The 27,404-nt window shown below is 38.9% G+C and overlaps 1 protein-coding gene across 3 annotated transcripts; it reads left to right on the top strand.

The window, feature by feature from the left end:
- The first annotated feature begins 913 nt into the window (after positions 1–913).
- LOC121252484 (ankyrin repeat-containing protein ITN1-like) lies at positions 914–23,631 on the top strand. 3 transcript variants are annotated; one of them, XM_041152198.1, is made up of 7 exons: positions 914–1,017; positions 19,025–19,546; positions 19,686–19,835; positions 20,102–20,209; positions 21,454–21,501; positions 21,623–22,050; positions 22,988–23,631. In XM_041152198.1, the coding sequence occupies exons 1-7, from the start codon at positions 966–968 to the stop codon at positions 23,591–23,593; spliced, it is 1,914 nt and encodes a 637-aa protein (XP_041008132.1). In that variant the 5' UTR covers positions 914–965; the 3' UTR covers positions 23,594–23,631. The 3 variants fall into 3 exon arrangements, with proteins under 3 accessions (XP_041008132.1, XP_041008274.1, XP_041008199.1); XM_041152265.1 differs by having other exon boundaries at positions 949–996; XM_041152340.1 differs by lacking the exon at positions 21,454–21,501 and having other exon boundaries at positions 21,971–22,050.
- Positions 23,632–27,404: the final 3,773 nt, after the last annotated feature.

The raw sequence follows: 27,404 nt of genomic DNA, 5'->3' as shown, positions 1-27,404 counted from the left end.
AATAAATCATCAAAGAGTGTTTCATAGATTTTGTGATATGTTTCTCTTATTTCCTTGATTCTCGTCCAAGCTAGACGGGGTTTGGAGTTTGTTTTCTTCTTTATATAGGTCCTCTTTGTAAGGAAGATGTCCTATATAAAGTAATAAGAACATAGGTCCTCTTTATATAAATTGAAATACACTAGATGAAGAGCAGGGCCAACATTGTTTACCATTTCTATCATCTTTCAATAGCATTTAGCACTGGCATGGTGATAAAAATAAATATTATTAGTACTTTATTTCACGCGTGGGTCAAACTCTCCCTTAATAAGTGATTTCGACATATGAAATATTTATTTAGAATGAATTGTAAGGTCAAGGTTCAAATTCAGGAATTCTATTCAAATACCATGCATGTTAAAATGCATGTCCTGAAAGACTTAAGTCAAAGGGAAGAGATAAATTTACTTATTTATATCCATAACATGAAATTGAAATGCGTGTCATGATGTCTAAATATCTTTCAAGTTTCATCTAATTGCATATTTATATATATATATATATTTCTTGATTTCGACAGATTAATGAACATGGCTACAAGTATGCTCTCAAGCACAATTGTTCTTGAGGTTCTTAGAAATGACAATTACTCGAATTGGAGTGCTTGCATGAAAAACTATCTCTTGGCTCAAGATCTTTGGGATATTTTCGAAACAACCACAAAACCTCCAAAACCAGAAGATGATGCAATGGAATTCAAAGCTTGGAGGAAGATGAATGCTGCAGCTTTGCATGCAATTCAGATTTCATGCGGGGTGGAAATACAATCTCAGATCAATGATATCAGTTCTGCTAAAACTGTTTGGGATATGTTGCCTAAATTAGTGCACCAACCACCAACAAAAGAAGCTAGTTATAACCCACTGGCTGAGCAGGGAAACTCATTGAGTTCCCCATCCAGTAATGTTCACGAGGATGGATCAATGATTGCACCTGATCAAAAGGTTGAACCAGGAAGCTCCTCAAACAACCCAGGTCTCTCTCTCTCTCTCTCTCTCTCTCTCTCTCTCTCTCAAGCAATATTAAAATAATTGAACAAAAAAAAACATAAGATTACAACTAGGGACATGGAAGACAAAAAGATGACATGCCCATTGAACCAGATGTTTTCTTCTTTTTCTTTTTATCGTTTGTTGTTGTTTGTGCAAAGTTATGGCAAATTTGATTAAATTATATTATGAAAGCAAGATTTTGTGATTACCTTTTAGGAGCAATTTTCTTGTTACTATTAACGGAGCTAAAAGCATAGAGAAATTTTCTTTGCTATTTACTCGATTCTAAACAAGGTCAAGATATAAAATACAAAATCTCATACATGAATTTTGCAATAGTTGACTCACACACACACATATAATCTATTTCAAAAACAATTTTAGTAATAAAATAGAAGCATAAGCCTTGGGGGCATGTAGGATTACTATAGGTGAATGTGATATACTCGAGGGGACCATCGAGATTGGCTAGAAGCCTCTAAGACATGCTTGAGGATGTCCTCAAAGATTGGCTCGTGGAGGTTCCTTTGAGTAAAATCTTTCCCTTTTAGAAAGACCAATACAAAAAACTACTTTGTCTCTAAAGTAGGTGCACTTAGAAATAGATATGTTGGTACTAACATAATAGTAGAGACCACAGTTTATACCCATGGTAAGGTCAGAAAAAATGCAAAAACAAAATAACATGTTATATGGTTTTCATATACAGTAATAGAACTATACATTAAAACAGATAATTTAATATTATCTCCTAAAGATTTTAGAAGTCATAGTCCATTGTTTAGATGCTTAGCATACTGTAGAGAATAACCAAGCTCGTTTTCATAACAAAAGCATGCAAGTTTTCTAAAAGCTTACCTTAACTAATTTTTGGGCAAAGTGCATAGGAGCACTGCTTACTTGATTTTTACAATGTATTATCTAAACCACGTAACAAAAAAGTAGTAGAATTACAACTTAAATAACAAAATTAAACCATACCAACATTTGACCAACTTAAATAACACAATTTTATAATCCAAACCATAAGTAAAAAAAGGATCGAAATACATGGGCCCATATGCAACCCAATCTAATTTAGTCCACTGGGTGCCTCAAGTTTATAGTGGCCTAAGCACAACGTACCCAAAGGTACTACTCCATCTACTACAGGAAACAGAGCCTTTCCCGGTGCCCAAAATTGCCACAAATAACCCCTAAATTCGCTGCAAATAGTTTTTTCCAGCGAATTCTACTGCATTGAACGTTCATCGCAAAAGTCTGCTCACTTAAAAGTTCAACCAGCAAAACCCAAAAATCATCGGGAAAATGAATTATTTGCAGCGAATTTTTTTGCTACTAATATTGTAAAAATACGCCGCAAATAACATTCGGATTTCAGGTTTAAATCTCTGAGAAAAAGTATTTGCAGCGTTTAGTATCGTCGCTAATACACGACATATCGCCGCAAATTTGTTCATATTATTTCCAGTGTGTTCTAAAATCGTCGTATATAATCTTTTTTTGGCAATTAAAATCACCAATAATAATTCTATCCCATTTGTTCATTCATATGCGGTGAAATCTTTTCGCTGCAATAGAGTATTAATAGCGATTTGTGTTCACTGCAAAAAACAACTTTCATCGCTAATATACAAAATATCGCCGCAAATATATTCTTATTCTTTCCATCGTGCACATAAATCGTCGTATAAAATATTTGTCCCGGCGGTATAATTCGCCACAACTAATATGATCCCTTAGTTCATTCTTTTGCAGCAAAATATATTCGCTGCAATAGAATTTCAGTAGCGATTTTTGTTCGCCGCAAAAAATGACATACATCATATTAGCTTTTTCGCGTCCAACTATATTCGCTGCAAAAGAATTTTCTAGTTACCAAAGCTTATTCCAAGCGAACTAGAAATCGCCGCAAGTGACCAATTATTCCTGGAACCAATCCAATATTCAAAATGCGCCATTTTTTGGGGTACCTAATTTCCTGCTCCAACTCACTTAGAATATTACCAAATAGTACTACTATACATCGTATGATAAACCAAATATTACGATAAATCCAATACTTGTGATTAACATATATATAAATTCAATCATCCATCCAATACATCAGTATATTAGCCCCTTTAAGGTTACTATACACTGGCATATACTACATGAATGGAAGGCAATTAAGTACTACAAATGGAAGCAGCTAATGTCTCTTACAAGCATAAAGTATAAACATCCATAATACAAATGGGAGCAGCTAAAATTGCCATGAAACATTGGTGGGTGGAGTTCATCCGCAACTTCGCACATCGTTGGTTTAAAAATATCATGATAATTAGGATTGCCTTAATTAGGAGGATGGATGATCCATATATGCATTTGCTTTTAGAAACCAGACATGACACTAGTAGTACTACCACAGGCAGGACCAAGATTTGAACTCACCATACAAAGTTGTCCACCTATTGATCATGTCCTCATAATATTCTAGAATCTTATTTATAATCCAGATCAGTACAACAATTGGAGGACCACCTAAATACAGGGCGTTTAATTAGGCCCTGCAATTATTATATTCCACATTAACGCTGTATTGTTTCAAAACTATGTTATCATTGGATTCCTACCGATAAAAAACAAGGCCATAAATTCTACAAGAAAATGCTTTTTGTGGCGCCCCCAATCCCCCTTATATAAATACACAGGGATCGAGACGCCAGGATGGTGACAACACGGTCACGCATCCCAACGAAGTGCCAGTGTGTGTACATGCAACAGTGTTCAAATAAAATAACGCAGCGGATAGTCAACTAAGTACCAGAATTTAATTACAATCAAACATCAGTAAAGATTTAAATAGCAGTTATACAGTCATCCATAAAATAATTTACAATAGTTTAAAAGCTACAAACGAGTGATCCCAGATCACTCCTCAGGCGGAGCCGTCTCCTCAGGCTCGCCCTCCTCCTTCTCATCAGCATCAAAATCTGCGACACCACAAAATGGTCTCGCAGGTAAGTATAACCCAAACAACAACGTAATACAAAATGCATTAAATGCAACTAACATGCATGCACATGAAAACATGCATTTTTCCACAAAACATCATTTTTCCGAAAATGATAAATTTCCAACACACACCAAAATCTCATTTTGATCCAAATCCCCTATGGACCATCCGCACGTCCTGGCTTCGCAGCGGTGCTCAGTTCCACGCCCAGCGCGTACATGGCCAAGCACCCACACTACGCAACGAGCGATGTCCAGTTCCGCGCCCAGCGCGTACGTGGCCAGACATCCTCTAGTCCCCGCCAGCAGAAGGACCACGGAGTCGGCACGAGACCATCTCGTCCGAACCCATTGTCGCCCGGCGACAATCCAGGGGACGTTACTCAGTATATTCCGCTCCCGAGTAACCAGAGGAGCTCCACCGAGTTAATGCCCCATCTCAGCTTGGGGTCGTGATACACACGCACCAAAAATATTAACACATAAAATCATAGCTTTTCAAAGCACATGAACATGAATGCAATACACGAAAACCCAGTTTTCTTTTACAAACATGATCATGCATGAAATAATGAAATGCACATGTACCAACACAAAGTCCAAACCAACAGATACCAATCCAATCAAATCCAACCAAACAACTCCAATCACAAATCCATCCGACCCCCGAACTCCTCGGACTCAGTCCGGCATGCCAAAAACACAGTGAAATGGGTTAGTGCAAAAATACATTTAAATTACGAAAGTTCTTTGGAGAAATACTTACAGTGCAATATAATAATTTTCCGAGGATCACGAAGTTGAAAAAGGCGACGTTTGAGCAACACCACAGTGTAAAATACACTGTGGCCGTGGGTCACAATTACCAACTTTTCAACGAGGACAAACGAAGACCCAAGATTGATAGGGTAGGGCCTAGGGAGGTCGGTGAAGCTAGTGGTGGTGGTGGTTTGCCGTGGGTGGCGGCGCAAGGGGTGGTTTTAGGCCAAAAAAGTGCAAATCGGAGATGGACTTGGTGGGGCTTCACCGGTGACGGATCGGAGCTGGGGTTGGGTCCAATGGGTTGCCAAGAGGCCGGGGATGAAGTGGTAGGAAGATGGTGGCCGGAGGTGACGCGACGGCGGCGCAATGGAGGAAAATGTGCCGCGGCGTCGTGGGTTTCGTGGGCTTCGTGGAGGCTAACGGCGGCACGAACGGCGGTGATATTGGTGGGGTAGGACGGCCGGCGGCTGGGGAATCTAATGGGCTGGGCGGTGTCGACCACCGCCGGCGGACGGCGGCGCTGGGAGTGGACGAGGGAAACGGGCGGAGGAGAGGAGAGGAGAGAGAGAGATCGCGCGGGAGAGGAAAAAAATAAGGAGAAAAAGAAAAAAAGAGGAAAAGAAAAGGAGAGGAAAGAAAAATAGGGAAAAAGAAATGAGATCCAATCCTCATAACTTGGGTCACAAAAATGATCCAACGGAAACGATTTTAAAACCACAAGTTAAATAAAATAATTTAAACGTAATGGTAAAGTCAAATTGAAATAATTAAATCCCACGGTAATTAATTTAAATATTAAAAGCAATTTAAATGCATAATAATAAATAAATATTAAGAAAGCATATAAAAATAATTTTCACCAAATAAAAATCATAGAAATAAACTCACTAAAAATCCAACCAATTTAAAATAAGAGAAATTATTTTAATTACATAAAAATAATTCCTTCAGTAAAAATACACTAAAATACGGGGTGTTACATCCTCCCCCCTTAAAAAAATTTCGTCCACGAAATTGGCAAGGTCAAATATTGCACCAAGACAAGATCAAGATTCAACCAAGAGAATACTTAGAACATACCGTCAAAATCAATGAAACAAGTATGAATATTGCTCCCTCATGTCGGCCTCTCTCTCCCAAGAGAAATCTTGAGCCAACGGATCACCCCATGCCACTTTCACCATAGGTATCACCTTGGACCTTAACTCTTGCTCTTTCCAATCTACGATCTGGGTCGGGGCAACTTCATAAGTAAGGTTGGGCCGCAGTTGAATGCGTTCGGGATCCACAAAACGTGGCTCTTGCTGTCCAAAACTCCTCTTCAATGAGGACACATGAAACACGTCATGAACATCTCCAAAATAATCTGGCAAGGCAACTCTATAAGCAACAAGCCCAACCTTCTCTACGATCTGAAAAGGGCCAATGTATCTTGGACTAAGCTTTCCTTTCTTACCAAAGCGCTTAACGCCTTTCATAGGAGAGACTTTAAGATAAACCCAATCTCCTTCTTCAAAGGATAAGTCTCTTCTTCTTGTATCTGCGTAACTTTTCTGGCGACTTTGCGCTTCAGTCATCGTCTTCCTGATAAACTGAACTTGATCCTTCATTTCTTGAATTAACTCAGGCCCAAGCAATTTGTTCTCGCCAACTTCGTCCCAACATAAAGGCGATCTGCACTTCCGTCCATATAAGGCTTCATACGGGGCCATCTGGATGGAAGAATGAAAACTGTTATTATAAGAGAACTCAATAAGTGGTAAGTGATTCTCCCAACTTCCCTGGAATTACATGACACAAGACCGCAACATATCCTCCAGAGTCTGAATAGTACGCTCTGATTGGCCGTCTGTTTGGGGGTGATACGCCGAACTAAACTTCAATTTAGTGCCTAATGCCGCCTGCAAACTCTTCCAGAAATGGGACGTGAATCGCGGGTCCCGATCTGACACAATACTCTTAGGTATTCCATGCAAACGCACTATCTCCTTGACATATAATCGAGTCAACTTACCCAACGAGTCAGTATTATTAACAGGCAAGAAATGGGCACTCTTGGTCAACCGATCCACAATCACCCAAATGGAGTTCTTCCCACTAGGAGTCCTCGGCAACCCTACCACAAAATCTATAGAAATATCATCCCACTTCCATTCCGGAATAGGGAGAGGTTGGAGTCTACCAGCAGGTCTCTGATGTTCAGCCTTCACCTGTCGGCATGTGTCACATTTCTCAATAAACAGGGCGATGTCCGACTTCATTCCTTCCCACCAGAAATTCTTCTTTAAATCCCTATACATCTTTGTGCTTCCTGGATGAACCGAATAAGGAGCTGCATGAGCTTCTGCTAAAATTCACTCTTTAAATTCAGAGTCTCGGGGAATCACTCTACGATCCCGAAACCTAAGAATGCCATCCTTATCCAAGCTGTAATGCAAGGGTCCTCTAGACTTTCTGACTCTTTTCCTGATAGCCAACAGATTAGGGTCCTTTCTTTGAAGAGTCTTTAATTCATCAAAATCCACTACTCGGACATCCAAGACTGAAGATAATAATTCTTCTTGCTGTGAACTCTCGATAAGAAGTCTCCTCATTCCACAAAGGAGAGAGTCCACATCTGAAGATTCCGCTTCATCCACTTGTTGTGACTTCCTACTCAAGGCATCAGCGACTAAATTTGCCTTTCCTGGATGATACTTGATTTCACACTGATAGTCGCTAATTAGCTCTAACCACCGTCTCTGCCTCATGTTTAGATTCTTCTGAGTAAACAGATGCTTCAAACTCTTGTGATCAGTATAAACTTCACAGGCTTCGCCATACAGATAATGCCGCCAGATCTTAAGCGCAAAAACTATTGCCGCCAACTCCAAATCATGCGTGGGATAATTCCTTTCATGAATCTTCAGCTGACGAGATGCATAAGCAACAACCCATCCCTCTTGCATAAGAACGCATCCCAACCCGAATTTGGATGCATCACTGAAAATCACAAATGGCTTGTGTGGCTCCGGAAGTGCCAAAATAGGTGCCGTTGTCAATCTTCTCTTCAACTCTTGAAAACTTCTCTCACATTTGTCAGACCATACAAACTCAGTATTCTTCCTAGTCAAGGCAGTGAGAGGTCCTGATAGCCGAGAAAAACCTTCCACAAATCTTCGATAGTAACCGGCAAGTCCCAAGAAACTTCGTATCTCACGAACTGTCGAAGGGCGAGGCCACGACAAAACAGCTTCTACTTTACTAGGATCTACAGCCACCCCTTCTTGAGAAATCACATGTCCAAGAAACTTAACTTCTTCTAACCAGAATTCACACTTGCTCAGCTTAGCGTACAATTGATGTTCTCTTAATTTCCCAAGTGCCAGGCGAAGGTGACAAGCATGCTCTTCCAAATCTCGAGAATAAATCAAAATGTCGTCGAGAAACACCACCACAAAAGAATCCAAGAAAGGCCAAAACACCCTATTCATTAAATCCATAAAAGCAGCAGGGGCATTAGCTAACCCAAAAGACATCACCTTAAATTCATAATGCCCATACCTCGTCCTGAAAGCAGTCTTGGGCACGTCCTTATCTCTTATTCTCAACTGATAGTACCCTGACCTCAAATCAATCTTTGAAAAGATAGCCGCTCCCTGAAGTTGGTCAAACAAATCATCAATTCTTGGTAGAGGATACTTGTTCTTAATAGTCACTTTGTTAAGCTCCCGATAATCTATACACATTCGGAGAGTACCATCTTTCTTCTTGACAAACAACACGGGCGCTCCCCACGGTGAAGTACTAGGCTGAATAAATCCCTTGTCGACCAGTTCTTGCAATTGAGTCTTCAACTCTTTTAATTCAGCCGGTGCCATGCGATAAGGTGCTTTATGCACAGGAGCCGCACCAGGTTCCAAATCAATAACAAATTCCATATCGCGAACGGGAGGCAATCCGGGCAAATCATCTACAAACACATCAGGAAACTCGCCCACAACTGGAATATCTACTAACGACTTCTTCTCAGATGACGTAGACTCAACTTGGACCAAAAAAGCATCTGCTCCACGAGCTATATCTCTCCTAGCTTGAATTGCTGATATAATTGTTGGTTTTGCCTTCAACTTACTTCCCGCGAATTCCACATAATCATCATCCGAGAGTTGAAAACCAATTACCCGGCTTCTACAATCAATATTTGCTGAATATCGATATAGCTAGTCCATTCCCAAAATTATATCAAATCCCAGCAACTTGAATACAATCAAATCTGCATCCAGCGTCCTCCCTCCAAAATCCAAAGGACAGCCCAAAGCAACTTTAGAGCACCACACCATCTCACCATTTGGAAGTGCCACTACTAGAGTTTGCGATAAAGGCTCCGTGACCAGATTACACATCCGTGCAAAAGTGGCAGACACAAAAGATCGAGACGCCCCAGAATCAAACAAAGTACATGCATAGAAATCATATAGGCGAACTCTACCTGAAGCAAACACATCCACCAGACAATCCCAAATAATCCAACCATAACAAATATTAAATCAAATTAAAATGATTAAATGCATACCAGTAATAACCCCAGCATCGTGGGTCTCTGGAGCTCCGTAATCCACATCACCAGGGGTCACTGCATAAACCCGAGCTTGTACCAACTGTCTCTGGTTGCCCCTTCTACCTCGTCGACCTCCTCGCGCTCCTCGCGCTTCTTGCCCTCCTTGAACTTGACCAGGACACTCCCGAGCAAAGTGACCCGGCTGGCCACATCTAAAACACTGAATTCCTCTCTGGCCACACTCACCCTCATGGGCTCTATTGCACCTGTTACAAACTGGAGCTCGACCTCCAGCACGAACACCGGTGGTCGTCTGCGGACGGGCACTAGTCCTTTGTACGAACTTATGAGGCGACCCAGAACTACTCCCTTCGCCAAGGTAACTCCGCCTTTTCTGACCCGGAGGGGAACCTGCTCCAAACTGTTTTCCCGCTCTGCAATGCTGGCTAAATCCACTAACTCTTGAAAGTCCTTAATCCGAAGGCAGGCCACTTGTTTACGTACCTCATGGCGCAAACCCTCCAGGAAGCGCTCGACCCGCAACTCCTCCGTAGTAATGAGGTGAGGAGCGAACCGTCCAAGCTCCATAAACTTTCTTGCATATTGCTCCACAGTCATGCCACCTTGGACCAAATTATTGAACTCCCGAGCCTTTTGCCTTCTCACTGAAGCAGGAAAGAACCGGTCATCGAACTCTTTCTTGAAACGCTGCCAAGACACAGCAGCCAAGGAACCCAACTCCATTTCTAATAATGTCCGCTTGGTCTCCCACCAATTTGCCGCTTCACCTTGCAGCATATAACTTCCATATAATACCATCTGAGCCTCCATGCATCCACAAACTTCAAATGTTCTTTCCAAATCTTGAATCCACCTCCTAGCTCGCATTGGGTCCTCCTCCCCAATGAAGGCAGGGGTCCTATGCGTTAGGAAGCGCTCATAGGGACACCCCACTTGGGCTCCTCTACTTGAATCTCCCTGCGGCGGTCGGAAATTCTGTTGAAGAAATTCTGTCATTCTATTTAATGCTCTTGCCATAGCATAATTTCCATCACCTCTAGGTAACTCATCTTCAGGCACCTCAGCTTGCCTTCTTGGCCTCACCATAATCCTGTCATAGAACATTCTCCAACCCCGCTTAAATCCAGATAATTTATATTCAACCAAAAATAAACAATAATTAAAGCGATAAATAAAATAATTTAAATAATAACAATTAACATAAAATGACATAGCAACAACTCATAATGTAAAATAAATAACTTAACTTACATAACTATTAAAAATTTTTTTTTTTATAATAATAAAAATAATTTTCTGGTACTATCCTAAAGGACATGTGGTTTTACCCAGAGCCGAACTGCTCTGATACCACCTGTGGCGCCCCCAATCCCCCTTATATAAATACACAGGGATCGAGACGCCAGGATGGTGACAACACGGTCACGCATCCCAACGAAGTGCCAGTGTGTGTACATGCAACAGTGTTCAAATAAAATAACGCAGCGGATAGTCAACTAAGTACCAGAATTTAATTACAATCAAACATCAGTAAAGATTTAAATAGCAGTTATACAGTCATCCATAAAATAATTTACAATAGTTTAAAAGCTACAAACGAGTGATCCCAGATCACTCCTCAGGCGGAGCCGTCTCCTCAGGCTCGCCCTCCTCCTCCTCATCAGCATCAAAATCTGCGACACCACAAAATGGTCTCGCAGGTAAGTATAACCCAAACAACAACGTAATACAAAATGCATTAAATGCAACTAACATGCATGCACATGAAAACATGCATTTTTCCACAAAACATCATTTTTCCGAAAATGATAAATTTCCAACACACACCAAAATCTCATTTTGATCCAAATTATCCGTAAAACATTTTCCCAGAAAATGATTTACCCAAAAATCAACTCGCACTATTTTCCCAGAAAATAGTGCATTAATACCAAATGCACCATGCATTATTTCCATATGCACCATGGTCTCTCCTATAGACCATCCGCACGTCCTGGCTTCGCAGCGGTGCTCAGAAGGACCACGGAGTCGGCACGAGACCATCTCGTCCGAACCCATTGTCGCCCGGCGACAATCCAGGGGACGTTACTCAGTATATTCCGCTCCCGAGTAACCAGAGGAGCTCCACCGAGTTAATGCCCCATCTCGGCTTGGGGTCGTGATACACACGCACCAAAAATATTAACACATAAAATCATAGCTTTTCAAAGCACATGAACATGAATGCAATACACGAAAACCCAGTTTTCTTTTACAAACATGATCATGCATGAAATAATGAAATGCACATGTACCAACACAAAGTCCAAACCAACAGATACCAATCCAATCAAATCCAACCAAACAATTCCAATCACAAATCCATCCGACCCCCGAACTCCTCGGACTCAGTCCGGCATGCCAAAAACACAGTGAAATGGGTTAGTGCAAAAATACATTTAAATTACGAAAGTTCTTTGGAGAAATACTTACAGTGCAATATAATAATTTTTCGAGGATCACGATGTTGAAAAAAGCGACGTTTGAGCAACACCACAGTGTAAAATACACTGTGGCCGTGGGTCACAATTACCAACTTTTCAACGAGGACAAACGAAGACCCAAGATTGATAGGGTAGGGCCTAGGGAGGTCGGTGAAGCTAGTGGTGGTGGTGGTTTGCCGTGGGTGGCGGCGCAAGGGGTGGTTTTAGGCCAAAAAAGTGCAAATCGGAGATGGACTTGGTGGGGCTTCACCGGTGACGGATCGGAGCTGGGGTTGGGTCCAATGGGTTGCCAAGAGGCCGGGGATGAAGTGGTAGGAAGATGGTGGCCGGAGGTGGCGCGACGGCGGCGCAATGGAGGAAAATGTGCCGCGGCGTCGTGGGTTTCGTGGGCTTCGTGGAGGCTAACGGCGGCACGAACGGCGGTGATATTGGTGGGGTAGGACGGCCGGCGGCTGGGGAATCTAATGGGCTGGGCGGTGTCGACCACCGCCGGCGGACGGCGGCGCTGGGAGTGGACGAGGGAAACGGGCGGAGGAGAGGAGAGGAGAGAGAGAGATCGCGCGGGAGAGGAAAAAAATAAGGAGAAAAAGAAAAAAAGAGGAAAAGAAAAGGAGAGGAAAGAAAAAGAGGGAAAAAGAAATGAGGTCCAATCCTCATAACTTGGGTCACAAAAATGATCCAACGGAAACGATTTTAAAACCACAAGTTAAATAAAATAATTTAAACGTAATGGTAAAGTCAAATTGAAATAATTAAATCCCACGGTAATTAATTTAAATATTAAAAGCAATTTAAATGCATAATAATAAATAAATATTAAGAAAGCATATAAAAATAATTTTCACCAAATAAAAATCATAGAAATAAACTCACTAAAAATCCAACCAATTTAAAATAAGTGAAATTATTTTAATTACATAAAAATAATTCCTTCAGTAAAAATACACTAAAATACGGGGTGTTACACTTTTGATTCAGCAAAAACAAGCAATATTTGGTGAATTAAAACTATCTAATACCCACACCTAATTGAGCAGCTCAATCACAAGAGGCAAATACACAACATTAAACCTCAAACAGAGGAACATGCACATTAGTTTCATAGAGGAAAATAATGCATGTACAGAGAGGCTGAGTTGTGTAGAGAGGCTGAGAGCCTCAGCTTGCATTTTGGGTTATAATGCGTCAACCTATGAAAGTGAACTTATAGGACCAATCTTCTTCTTCTTTTTACCAAAAAAAAAAAAAAAACACAAAGCATTACCATATAGAGTTGTGTGAAGATAATGGAATTGGACAAGGATTCTTCCATACATTTCATTATAGAATCAAAGTATATATCTAGACTATTACAAAAGAATCGAAAAGAATATTGTTGGTTACAGGCACAACAGAGAATAACAAACACTATGTTCTCTGCACTGCTTATTCTAGAGTCTGTGATTGTTGTGTTGTGCGTGTGGTGTTGGTATGCAATACTAACATAGGATTGTTTGTATTGATTTTAAAATAAAGTATAAGAATTTCAAAGTTACATTATCCATACACAAACACATAGGCAATTTATGAGAGTCTGTGATTGTTGTGTTGTGCGTGTATTGTTGGTCTGCAATACTAACATTGGATTGTTTGTATTGATTTTAATATAAAGTATCAGAATTCCATAGTTACATTAGGCATACACAAACACATAGGCAATTTATGAACAAATTATAAATGCAAAACACCCCTATTTCTACTTGACCTAAACGGTTTCATTAAGAACATATAGTTAAAAAAAAAAAGTATTTTACCTTGGGAAATCGACTCCAACCGAGTGGAGGAGACGACGGGATGGAAATGAGTTGGATAACCCACTACTACAGGAAAAAGGGCCGACGATGATGACGAACGACCGCTTAGGGTGTCTAAAAAATTTTAGATTTTTGAACTGGTACAGCCTCAGCTAATGTGAGTGAAGACGATGATGAGTGGATTTTGCTTACGTGAAAATCTACTGGGGTGGAGTAGCTCCACTGTTAGTGGTGGATTTCGATGGAAGGGATAGTTGTGTAGCAACGGAATTATGAGTGGGTTTTGCTTAATGTGTAGGTAGAGTGAAATGGAGAAGAAGAAGTTAGGGAAGAAGGTGAAATTGGGATTTGGGAGTGCACGGGAGAAATGTTAACGGGTGATGGGGCGAAATATGATTTTCTTGCGTTTTCCCACCCTTTACATTAAACAGGAAATTGCAGTGAAATTTTTCGTCGCCACAAGGTTTTCACCTTTAATGGTGATTTTTTATGCTGCAATTGTGGTTAAAAGCGTTGCAAAAGCTAGAATCCTTTCCCGCCAATTTTTTTACTCCGCAAGTGTGATTAAAATCGTTGCAAAAGGTAAAACTAAGTACACGAGATTTGGAAGCTACGTCAACTAAGAAATCACCGAGAATAATGACTTATTGCGGTGATATTATTTCCAACAAACGATAAATGCCGCAATAGCCTTTATTTCTTGTAGTGACCACAAGGTTACTCATCTTCTCGGATTCATTTATAATCCCAGAATTTTAAGACACCAATCAGCAAAAAATTGGTTGTTTGGCCACATCCATACTATATATTAAACCTTTTTTTGGACACTTGAGGATATCTATTAAAACTGTTTTTTTTTTTTTTCTTTCCAAGCCATTATGTCATTAGCTTAAGTAGTCCCTATTAAAGATCATGATAAATGAAGTTACAAGTGTTGTAGTACATGAAAATAATTTTATTGGTTATATAAGAAATGACCACCTTGACTCGCATTGTTAGCTAATTTAACATTGATATAATGGAATTCATACTATGTATTTTGGGCTAAGAATGTCTTTTGAAACTGAACATGAATAGTATGGTTATTCTCTTGTAATAAACCAATAGAATCTTCTTTCTGGCTAAAGCAAAATATTGTTTTATGGGTGCATGGGCAAAGTGAGAGAATATAAGAGCTTTATTCTAATTAGATGTTCCACATGCCCATATCTCAATACGTTTATACTAGCCCAAATCAAATCGGTTATTTAATGAGTTATAATGGGATAAAACCACATCTAGGGCTTCCATGATGGCCAAGAAATCTATTTAAGTACTGAGATGGTTAATAGTTCTCCCTTACAACATAAATGTGCCATAGCTATGAAGGGAAATTCAATTGAAAAGTTGTTAGGGTGATAATCATTCTCTCGTAGTTAGATCAACTCTCCTTCAAGATACAATGGAGATAAGTATGTTTTCTAACTTGTATAATTGTATTAGATATTGTGGTTCAGATCGAAGATCCTAATATTAATGTTTGATGTTAAAATATTTAACAAATTAGGTATGCAATAGGCATGTCAATATGTAATCAATAGGAATTCAATTTAATACTTTGTTATAAGAGTTGTGAAAAACATGTGAATGTTGAACACTTGAATGTTTTGTGCCATAACAGGATAGCACTATCGTTCAGATGTGCATATGTATTGGTCTCAACAGCCTATATTCTAGGTGGGTGCAAGTGTGCACTCGCTTCTCTTGTTGGCTTGTCATTGGGAGATGGGAGGAGCTCCCTTGAAATGGGGAGCTCACCATGAGGGTAGATGTGAGAGCTCACGTAAACAAGGAGCTTACCATGCATGCTAGAAAGATGAGCTTTGCATGCGAGCACTATGCTCAATGGATTTGTAGTGTGCACAAATTAGGGGCTGCTCCATGTCCCTTGCTGCCTCATGCGAGTTATTCCAATGGCCTTGGACCAATAGAGTTCTTTGGGTGAGCTTTCCCATGAGTTTAGGATTAGTTATAATTTCTAAACAAAGATGGTATGTTCATGGGCAAATTGAAATAATAACGAAAGGGGATAGAGATGAAGAGATTGATGTAAGGACTTGGCTCTTCATTTCTTTTTATATTTCTCTGGGGTCATGCGACCATTTTTCAAAGAGGAACAACTCAATCTCACAGAAGACGTCAACCATTGATGTTGACTTTCAAACCCAAAAGTCAATTGTTGGGTTGCACGTGGAGACTGGTCTGTGAGTAGAAATCAAGAAACAATGAGTTCACTCCAGGTGCGCTTGACAGTGGACTTGAGTGAAGCTCAATCCGTCACTTCGCTTGAGGTTCACTCGACAGTGGGTTCGAGCGAGACACAAACCCTAGTATTCGGTCAAGCCATGCTCGACACCCCGCTCCAGCCAATGTTTATTGGTTGTTTGTTCGAGGCGCGCTCGACATGCCGCTCGAGCATAGAGCGTAATGTTTGCCAGATTAGGGTTTCTAGTGGTGTTTACTATAAATATGTTATATTTGACTTGTTTTGTACGACTTTCAGTATATTTTGAGAGAGAACTATTGTCAAATGAGTGCATATTGTGTGAGAGAGCAAAAATCCCTACAGAGTGTGAGTTGAGATTGAGTGATTGTAATCTCCATTGGTTAATAAGATTTCTGCAGTTCTGTGAACATAGAAAATTTGCCAAATCACGTATATTGTGTATCGTGTGTTTGATCGTGCTTGCTTTTACTTTAGTTTGCCATCATTAGTGTGTGTGTATTTTTTACAACAACTGGTATCAAGAGCCAAGGTCAGGTCTGAAAGAAAGCGATGGCTAGAGATAAAGTGAAAGCACCCGGGATCGAGAAGTTCAACGGCATTGATTATTAAGGAATATCTCTATGGGAAGAGGCTCCACCTTCCATTATTAGGAAAGAAGCCAGAGAGCAAGGATGATACTGAGTGGACCTTGTTAGATCGACAGGTTCTTGGAATTGTTCGTCTGACCTTCTCCAGAACAATGGCACACAATGTCAATAAGAAGAGAACCATAACGGATCGCATGACGGCTTTGTCAGGTATGCATGAAAAGCCGTCGATGAATAACAAAGGGCACCTGATGAAGAAATTCTACAATTTGAGGATGTCAGAAGGTATGTCTATGGCCCAATACTTGAATGAATTCAATATGATCACAAATCAACTGTCTTCTGTAGAGATTGAGTTTGATGATGAGAATAGAGGGTTGATTCTACTGGCATCACTGCCAAATAATTGGGAGGCCATGAGGATGGTTGAGTAGTTTAGCAGGCAAGATGAAACTGAACTACGATAGCGTATGTTACATGATTATTGCTGAAGAGGTACGTAGAAGAGACTCAGGTGAGTTCTCGAGTTCAGGATCGGCTCTGAATGTTGACAATCAGGGCAGTGGACATGACAGGTCAAGCTCTAAGAGCAAGAAGAAGAGCAAGATGAGATCTGGGCAGCAGATCACGTGCTGGAGTTGTGGCAAGCTGGGCCACATCAAGAGAAACTGCAGGAATCAAGAAAGTGTTGAGGATGAGGTGAATGTAGTGGCTAAAGAAATACATGATGCCCTAAGTCTTGCAGTGCACAGTCCGATTAGTGATTGGGTGTTGGACTCAGAAGGTTTGTTCCATAGCACCTCACATCGTCAGATCATGTAGAATGATGTTACTGGTGATTTTGGAAAGATGTATGCGGCTAATGAAGAGGCACTAGATGTAGTGGGAGTGGGTGATGTGGGCATCTCACTTCCAAACAAGGTTGTGTGCACTTTACAACGAGTCATACATGTTCCAGATTTGAAGAAAAACTTGATCTCAGTCTGACAACTTGATTACAGTGGTTATGCAATAACGTTCTCTGAATGAGTTTGGAATATCACTAAGGGTGTGCTGATTTTAGCGCATGGTAAAAGATCTAACTCTTTGTATTTAACATCAAGGTCCAGTGATGTGCAGGAAAATACAAGAGTGCAAAAAGGTAGGTTTGATCGGGCAAAACATGATATGAAGCCAAATGGAGTCAGTTTTGTCATTCCTCATGTAAGCTTAGGAAGTTGGCTGAGGTTGCCAAGATCAGTTCGAGACCGGATACTCATGGTGTAGTGGGAGTTGTGAGTTGCCCAATGGATGTGTTGATTAAGGGACGACGTACGTAAGAGACTGAAGTCGGGCTCGACTTCAGTGCGTCTTCTAGTTTGAAGACGGGATCTGTGAGCTGCAGAGATGATAGAGTTTGGATGGAAATAGTGGCTGGCATGTGGAGATCCAGTCTCCAAGTGGGAGATTGTTAGGTTGCATGTGAAGATTGGTCTATGAGTAGAAAATCTAGAAATAGTGAGTTCGCTTAAGGTGCGCTCGACAGTGGGCTTGAGCAAAGCTCAACCTGTGAGTTCGCTCGAGGTGCGTTCGAGCGAGACACAAATCCTAGTATTCACTAGAGCTGCGCTCGACACCCTGCTCTAGCCAATGTTCATTGGTTGTTCACTCGAGGCGCGCTCAACATGCCGCTCGAGTAAAGAACGTAATTTTTGCCAAGGGTTTTCAGCGCCATTTATTATAAATATGTTATATTTGACTTGTTTTGTATGACTTTCAGTATATTTTGAGAGAGAACTATTGTCAAATAAGTGCATATTATGGAAGAGAGCAAAAATCCCTATAGAGTGTGAGTTGAGATTGAGTGATTGTAATCTCCTGTGGTTAATAAGATTTCTACAGTTCTGTGGACGTAGGCAATTTGCCGAACTATATATATTGTGTGTCGTGTATTTGATCGTACTTGCTTTTACTGTAGTTTGCCATCGTTGGTGTGTGTACTTTTCACAAGAAATGGTAATCAGATGATCGAATATTGGTGGTGACAGTGTTGAACTACTGTTAATAAGAGAAAATGAATGAAGTTGTAAAAAAAAATGAGACTAATACGTGCATGGTTTGACATTGAAGCCTGCATCCATAGTCTAGAAGAAAAATTCACTATATATGAATCGAATATGTGCAAAATACAATGTAATCTCGATTTTTTCCTTTGTTACAAGTTAAATAAGTCAGAATTTAAATCAATGATTTTAATGACAACACATTGTGACCGGATGAGAATATTACACAATTCATATATTTGCTAGGTTATTAATTAATAATTCTCCGTCTTGTTGCGAGCTTATTTGCTACACGTCCTGACAAGCAACTCATTGCACGTTTGATCGTTGATTGAAAATTCATATGATATTCGAGCAATTTTTGTGACTTATTTATAGTTCTTTTTCCAAGTGATTAGGAATTTAGGGGAGAGACGTAGATTAGAATTAATGAATAAATGGTTTTGTTTCGTTTCATTTCATTTTATTATAAGAAAACAAGGAAATTTACTTGGCGCAGGGAGGCAAAACTTATTTAATACTTGGAACGCGGACTACTATATGGGGTATGCGCCACTACACAAGGCTTTGCAAAGTGGTGATTGGAATTCTGCAAAAGAATTCCTTAAGCTCCAACCCAATTCAAAGACCGCAAAAATTACTACTTTGGGCAAGACTGCTCTTCACGTGTCTGTTGAGGCGGGACATGTCCATATAGTGGAAGCGTTGGTGGAACTAATGTCGGAAGATGACTTGGAACTACAAGACAATTTCGGTGACACAGCTCTAGTGGAGACAACATATAGTGGACAGTACAAGATGGCTGAGTGCATGCTTAGAAAGAACAAAAAGTTGGTCAGCATGGGAAGAGCTAGATCAGGCAATGAGAGCCAAATGCTTCCAGTTGTTCTGGCTCTTTCAAATGGATATATAAAAATGGCTCGATATCTTTATTCTCTTACTCCGCTAGAAGATCTATTTCCGGAAAACGGCAGGAGCGGTTCAACACTTTGTACCCAAGCTATATATACCAGAGCTTTAGGTATGAACGTAACAACTTGATCTTCGTCAAACTATATATATATATATCATCTCCCCTACAATTATTAATTCTATCTGGGTTTTATTTATTTTTTTAATTAATGTTTTATGTACACGCACGGGTACAACACAACGTACAGATATTGCTTTGGATCTAATCCGGCGCTATCCACGTTTGGTTCTTGCTCCGGACAAAGAGAGCTTCAGCCCTTTATACGCATTGGCTTCTATGAAGTACGCATTCCCAAGTGGACATCGTCTCGTGTTTTGGAAACGATGGATCTCCTCTTGTGAGTATACGCCCACTCTTCTTTCTGTTTACTCTTTTTTTTCCCCTCTTTCATCAAATTGTTCCAGTATTATAATTACGAGCACAGCAATGATCGATCATGAATTTAAGTACTATTCTCACAATTAGGATTACATATTGCAAGGATATCATGGTATTTCGAGTTCTAAAGTTCACTAAAAAATTCTAAAATCCTGCTTCTTCTATCATGTTTCTTTTTTAATTAATGCTGCAATTTTGTGAATTGACATTCATATCTCATGAAAGGTATACACATTCAATCGGCAAATGGTACGACTACCAATGAAGTTCATTTGATAATTCAAAAAGACGAGGGACGCCAAAGCGATGCAGAAAAAACTAACAAATCATCAGGTACGTACGTAGGTAGTTAAGCTAGGTTTTCACTTGCAATAAGGATCATATTTTGCACGTACAGGTTAATTTCTCTGATTTTGTGGTGTTAACTAGCATATCTTAAGTACTCATGCATTGTCTACCCGACTTGACATTACTCATTTCACCCAAGTTGTCGCCAAAACTTTCGCCATAACGAACGGATGTGCTGGTCGAGGGTGGTCCACCTGACCCAGCTAATTCCACTCCTCTGAGTTGCACTTCATTTTTCGCATTTTGACGTTGCAAGGCTTATATGGCTTGGGAAATCTTCATTAATCTTTGCTCCGTATTAGCAAATCGTTCTTCTCTTGAATCTTGCAATATGAGTTCGTTGGGGCAACTTCTTAGGCTACCAATTCTACAGTTGGACTTTTGGCTCCAGGGGCCCCTGAGTAATGCTATATACCACACTCTCATCCTATTTTGATTATACTAAGTGGTATGTGGCATATTCATCACTATTAGATGATATAGAAACATGCACTAAATGATCATTTAATGGTGATAAATGTGCCACATCATACGCAGTGGGATGATAGTATGGTGTATAGAATTTTTCTGCTTAATAATACTATAAGAGTAGTACTATACACTACACTCATCCTATTTTAATTATACTAAGTGATATGTGACACATTCATTACCATTAATTAGATGATAAAGAAACATACAATAAATGATCATTTAATAGCGATAAATATGTCACATCATACTTAGTGAGATGAAAATGAGATGGTAATATCATGTATATATAGAATTTTCCATACTATAAATGCAACCAAGATTCTCGTAGCACGATTGCAAAAAATGATAACGTTTGAAATTGACGCATGCTCCTTAAAATTCGGACAATGGGACATGTTGAAGAGATTCTGAAGAGACATTGTTGAAAAAAAGATGGCTTCTCCTGGATGAAACGAAAATTGGATTCATGTAACAAGATAAAGGTTTCCCATTCCTTAGCCGGAAAGATATGTGGCCATGAAATAGGACAAATGAATTATCTAGTTGCAAGATCGGTTGACAAGAAGGGGATCGGTACTCTAGAAGAGGAAGCATGAAACCACAAATAAACTTGATTACAAAATAAGGTTTCACAAATGTGTTTGTTACCTACGTTGCGTGATGGGAATATGAGCAAATTTCATAGTATTTTAGAATAATATATTTGAACAATCTTCTAATGTGTTCACATGATTAATTTCATCTCTACTTTGTAGTTCAAGCCCTGTTGCGCCGACCATTTTCAAAACTCATTAAACTTTTGGGTACGTATGTAAGTTTCATTTGCCAAATTTATCTCATTTCTTTAACCTTTTTTTATCCCTTTTTCTATGTATTAATATTTCATATGATTAAATTGTCAATTGTGAATGATTGTTGACAAAGATATGGAGCATTTATGTGAAATGAAGTTGGTCCATGAGCAATCCCACGAACTTCTACGGCTTATGTGCAAAGAAATCTTAATTACAGATGAGGAAGGAAGGGCTGAAGGTAACGTTTATCGAGCCATTTTCCGTTCAATTAAAGAAGGGGTTTTTGAGTTTGTTCACGATGTAGTGAAAGCAAATCCAGATCTTTTGTGGAGCTTTGATGGCGATTCAAGAAATATATTCTCGTATGCTGTCCTATGTCGCCAAGCCAAAATCTTTAGTCTTATATATGGATTAGATGTGAAGAACAACATGGTATATGATAGAGATAACTACCGCAACAATATATTACATATGGCAGGGATGCCACCAGTTTCCATTATGCTTAATCGCATACCAGGTGCAGCTTTACAAATGCAAAGAGAATTACAATGGTTTAAGGTCATCTTTCTCACTTTCTATATATATTTATCTAATATACTCTTCTTCATTACTGCAAGCTATGACTATTTTAGCACAACTGACACGCGAAATGTGGTGAGGAAGACATATACATATCTAAATATATATATATATATAGGAAAAGAAAACAACCAAACTTGTGGTGTAATAAGGCATCCATTCAACCAAATGATCAGGAATCTCATTGAAATTCTTAGATTTATATCTAGAAATTCCTCATTTGGTTGAATTCATTGGGTGATCAGTCCACGATTAGTCTTTGTGAGTTGGAAATTTGTAGAAATCTAGGAGTTCCATCACACATAAATACACTAAATATTTTTGGTAAGTAGGATTAGGTGTTTCTTTTGTTTTGCGTTTTCATTTTCTCGGGTTTTGCAATGGGTTTGATCAGTTTGGGTTATCGTTCTAGCTTTCAGTTTGCTTGTGGAAAATTAAAAGCACCAATCAATTATTAAAAATGTGAATGCATGAAGTGAAGTACTTCAGGTCCTATATATTCAATTAGAGTAATATATTCATATAACTATTTTATAATCTATTTTAAATTAAGCCATATGATAGTGTCATTTAATTAAAAAATAAAAACTCTTTAATTTAATATCAGATTTTACATAGCTTTCTTCAATTTAAAAAAGAGTTATAAAAAAAACTTGTAGGGATATCATCATTACTAATTTTCTTTATTTTTTCCTATTTCATTCCATACATGAATATATCCTCCACTCTATGTTTCATAGAACGTCAGGATTTTATTTGAATCTAAACAATAAAGGTTTGCCAATGAAGCTATTAAAGTTGATATTTACGTTTCCTTTATTAATTACTTGATGAAGTCCTTGGTTCTTGTCATTGATTGATATGTACTTCAATAAATATTTTGGTAAACTATCTTTAATTTCTGTTTCATATGTAGGAGGTCGAGAGTATTGTCCATCCAAAGGTCAAGGAAGTTGTAAATAATGATGATATGACTCCACGAGAGTTGTTTACAAAAAACCACAAGGACTTAATGAAAGAGGGTGAGACATGGATGAAGGATACATCAACTTCTTGCACAGTGGTAGCCGCTCTGATTATAACTATCATGTTTGCCGCAGCCTTTACCGTTCCAGGAGGCAACAATGACAATGGCTTGCCAATATTCTTCAATAAAAAATTGTTTAGGCTCTTTATAATAGCTGATTCCCTATCACTATTTTCGTCTGCATCTTCTGTATTGATGTTCATGGGAATCCTCACATCACGTTATGCAGAAGAAGACTTCTTTAAATCCTTGCCCACAAAGATGATAATAGGCCTTTCCACTCTTTTCTTCTCCATTGCAACCATGATGATAGCCTTTTCTACAGGTCTTTTACTTATGCTAGGTGAAGAATCATGGATGGTTATTCCTGTCATATCTTTGGCTAGTATTCCTGTCACCCTCTTTGTGTTGATGCAATTTCCCCTTCTTGTAGACATGTATATTTCAACTTATGGACCCGGCATCTTTGATAGGAAAATGAAACGGTGGTTGTAACTTTATCCAATTTGACCAAAAGACGTTCAATTAGCGATTGAGAAAGTTGCAAACATTTATATATTTTCTTTTATCCCTCAAGATGGATTGTGTTTCATACTTTGTCGTTTTTTTTTTCCTTGGACCTATTACATTTCATCATAAGGTCATTAGTGCATAATATATTTTGGTATGCCTTTTCATTTTTTTGATTTATTTCTTTTTCTCGATTAAGATTAATTTGCCCCTATAAACATTTTTAGGAATAGCCTAGCTCTTGTGCTATATATGTAGGGGTGGCTCAAAGCAATGCAATTTAGGCGACTGCCTATTGCCCCCCAAAATGCAAATTAAAGCCCCCTTTTTGCAACTGAACAAAGTCCACATAAATTTATTAAATATTCTTTTAGAAGAAACAATCCATAAAGGGCCAGTTTATTTTATACTTTGCTAAAAAAAAATAAGGCCTTTGCAACTTAAAATTTAAAAAAGCCTTGTGTGGTATTAAATACACACATTCTTGTCGCTATTTCATTTATATTGCATAAGAGTTTGGCTAATATTGCTTGAGAGTATAATAAATGAGAAGAGACATGTGGTATAAGGTGATATAATATGAATAATATTTTCTAAAATTTTTAAAAGTATGGTTTGTAAAAAAGACTGTATTTGATCTTAAAAATCTTCTAAAACATGGCATATATTCTAATGTTTATGGTTTAATTATATTTTTATAATTAAACTAATACTCCGATTGAAGCATTGATATGTATATTTTCTTCAATGCCTAATGTAATAAATCTTATCTGATCAACTAAACATGTCACAAGAATGTTATAGAACATTTTATTATAATTTTGAATCTTGAATAGAACATTTGATTATAATTTTGCATCCTATAGAGTCGTAAATATTGATTTTAAATAAATTAAAAATATATTATATTTAACATGAAGTATATCATCATATTATAAAAATAGATAAAATGCCTCATTTTAAACTTTTTCCTTATGCCTCAATTTGTATCGAGTCGTCCTGGTGCTATGGAAAACTTTAAATTTGTACCCCGACCCTCCTTTATGATCTATTTCATCTACCATATTTAAGATCATTAATTCCTATTTAAGTTGAAAATTTTATTTTTTATCTAAATATATCAAAATTCTCAAAAAATCATTTTCTTTTAAAATCAATAATGCCAACACCAGTGATTTTCTCAGCAAACTTGGCTGAAAATTCTCAACTTAGTGAAAATCCACATAATATGCCGATTCAAATTAAGGTTGTAATCATATTGAGTTCCAACAAGTAAATCACGAGGATTCAAACAATTACATCAACGGTATTAGGAAGAGAGTTTTCTCTTATCCTTCTAAATATCTATGATATTCTCATTAATAAATAAAAGGTAATACTATTAAAATAATACTTACATAATTATTCAAGTTTATAAGAGCTTGTTGAGTCGAGAACTGTATAGAAGTTCTATCATTATAATAGATTATAATTTAAAGATTTTCAATATTTTCTTTAAAATAACAAGAGTCAAGCTTACACATCATTTATCTTCAAAAACTTCTACGCTTGCATCTGAAACATTTATCACTTTCCAAATTATGTGAAAGTTTGGCTGGGAAGATTAAAATGAAGTCGCTTTCCTACCTCTCCTTATGTTTGGCTGGGAAAAATGGCAATAGCAACGTCTAGGAGAACGTGTTCTCCTTATTGAATGGGGTGCGGTATCTCCCAATGAGAATGAAGAAATCCTCATCGCGATCGTCATCCTGAGGTTGATCACTCCCCTTGCCCTCCGACAGGTCTACATCTCTGGCCATAGACTTGACTAGGCCAGTAGATGATGCATATGTGCCTACATCTGGTGCGTCCGCAACCTAAGCATCCACTATAGTTGATGCCTCAAATATGTGACTGATCCCGAGTAGCTCGAAGATGACATCCGATGATACCTCAAACTAAAAACTACATACAATTACGGTGTGAGTAGCTGCATCCTGAGGCATGGACAACTTTTCCAAGTAGAACTTGTGGACCATGGAGGGGTATATCCTTCCCCTCAGTGCGCAGATGTTGGTCCAGCCTCTAGAAATAAAGACAGACCTCAGACTCTTGTCCTCCCAAGTCAGCTCGTTGAGCTCATTGATTAACACTTCACGTTCGGCCATAACAGTTTTATAGCCTATCTGAGAAGTGTCATGGGTTCCTTCCCTATCCCGTTTCCTAGTTGTCAAAGGATGAGCCATATCCTACAGAAAGAAAAAACATGAGTAGACATATATATAAAGGTAAACAAATTATGCCTGAACGTTAAGAAATCGAGAATGGTGTTTATTCCTCATTTCGGCAAGAGGGAGTGACCGAGAGAGAGAGAGTCAGTGAGAGAGAGTGAGTAGAAGTTAGAGAGAGAGTGTGGCTATAAGAGAGAGTGAATGATCGAGAGAGATGGAGGGAGAGAGAGATAGAGGGAGAAAGAGAGACTGAGACCGCGATAGAGATAGAGAGAGGGAGGGAGGGAGAGGGAGCACGGAGAGACCAAGAGGGAGAGCATGGAGAGACCAATTAGTATGTTGAAGGTATTTGTTGTGTTCACTTTTTTGTTTATTGTATTTATTATTATGTTCATTTGTTTGTTCATTTTATTTATTTTTAAGGAATATTTATTGTATTTATTATGTTTATTTTGAACTAATATTTATTGTGTTTATTTTGAAGGAATATTTGTTGGAGCTTGTTGATGGTTGTAAGAGAAAAAGTTTGTGATTTAGCTAGGTATATCTATAAACTTTATTATGGGATTGTATTTTGATTATGTTATGATTTGTTGGATTATATTGTGATTATGTTGTGATTTATGGTATTTAAGATACCCAATTTGATTGAAAATGGAAAATATATGTAACACCCCGTATTTTAGTGTATTTTTACTGAAGGAATTATTTTTATGTAATTAAAATAATTTCTCTTATTTTAAAATTGGTTGGATTTTAGTGAGTTTATTTCTATGATTTTTATTTGGTGAAAATTATTTTTTTGTGCTTTCCAAATATTTATTTATTATTATGCATTTAAATTGCTTTTAATATTTAAATTAATTACCGTGGGATTTAATTATTTCAATTTGACTTTACCATTACGTTTAAATTGTTTTATTTAACTTGTGGTTTTAAAATCGTTTCCGTTGGATCATTTTTGTGACCCAAGTTATGAGGATTGGACCTCATTTCTTTTCCCCTCTTTTTCTTTCCTCTCCTTTTCTTTTCCTCTTTTTTTTCTTTTTTTCTTTTCTCCTTATTCTTTTCCTCTCCCGCGCGATCTCTCTCTCTCCTCCCCTCTCCTCCGCCCGTTTCCCTCGTCCACTCCCAGCGCCGCCGTCCGCCAGCGGTGGTCGTCACCGCCCAGCCCATTTGACTCCCCAGCCGCCGGCCGTCCTACCCCACCAGTATCACCGCCGTTCGTGCCGCCGTTAGCCTCCACGAAGCCCACGAAACCCACGACGCCGCGGCACATTTTCCTCCATTGCGCCGCCGTCGCGCCACCTCCGGCCACCATCTTCCTACCACTTCATCCCCGGCCTCTTGGCAACCCATTGGACCCAACCCCAGCTCCGATCCGTCACCGGTGAAGCCCCACCAAGTCCATCTCCGATTTGCACTTTTTTGGCCTAAAACCGCCCCTTGCGCCGCCACCCACGGCAAACCACCACCACCACTAGCTTCACCAACCTCCCTAGGCCCTACTCTATCAATCTTGGGTCTTCGTTTGTCCTCGTTGGAAAGTTGGTAATTGTGACCCACGGCTACAGTGTATTTTACAC

Source organism: Juglans microcarpa x Juglans regia, chromosome 1D (genome assembly GCF_004785595.1).
Source record: "Juglans microcarpa x Juglans regia isolate MS1-56 chromosome 1D, Jm3101_v1.0, whole genome shotgun sequence".
Classification (NCBI taxonomy): Eukaryota; Viridiplantae; Streptophyta; class Magnoliopsida; order Fagales; family Juglandaceae; genus Juglans; species Juglans microcarpa x Juglans regia.
This window is presented reverse-complemented; position numbering and strand designations above follow the sequence as displayed.

What these genes read in the sequence shown, in the direction of transcription:
- LOC121252484 (XM_041152198.1), top strand. Translation starts at nt 966, where the DNA reads ATGATTGCACCTGATCAAAAGGTTGAACCAGGAAGCTCCTCAAACAAC. An exon ending in GAAACGATGGATCTCCTCTT is followed by an intron (nt 19,836 to 20,101) that starts GTGAGTATACGC and finishes ATCTCATGAAAG; the next exon opens with GTATACACATTCAATCGGCA. An exon ending in GAGAATTACAATGGTTTAAG is followed by an intron (nt 22,051 to 22,987) that starts GTCATCTTTCTC and finishes TTTCATATGTAG; the next exon opens with GAGGTCGAGAGTATTGTCCA.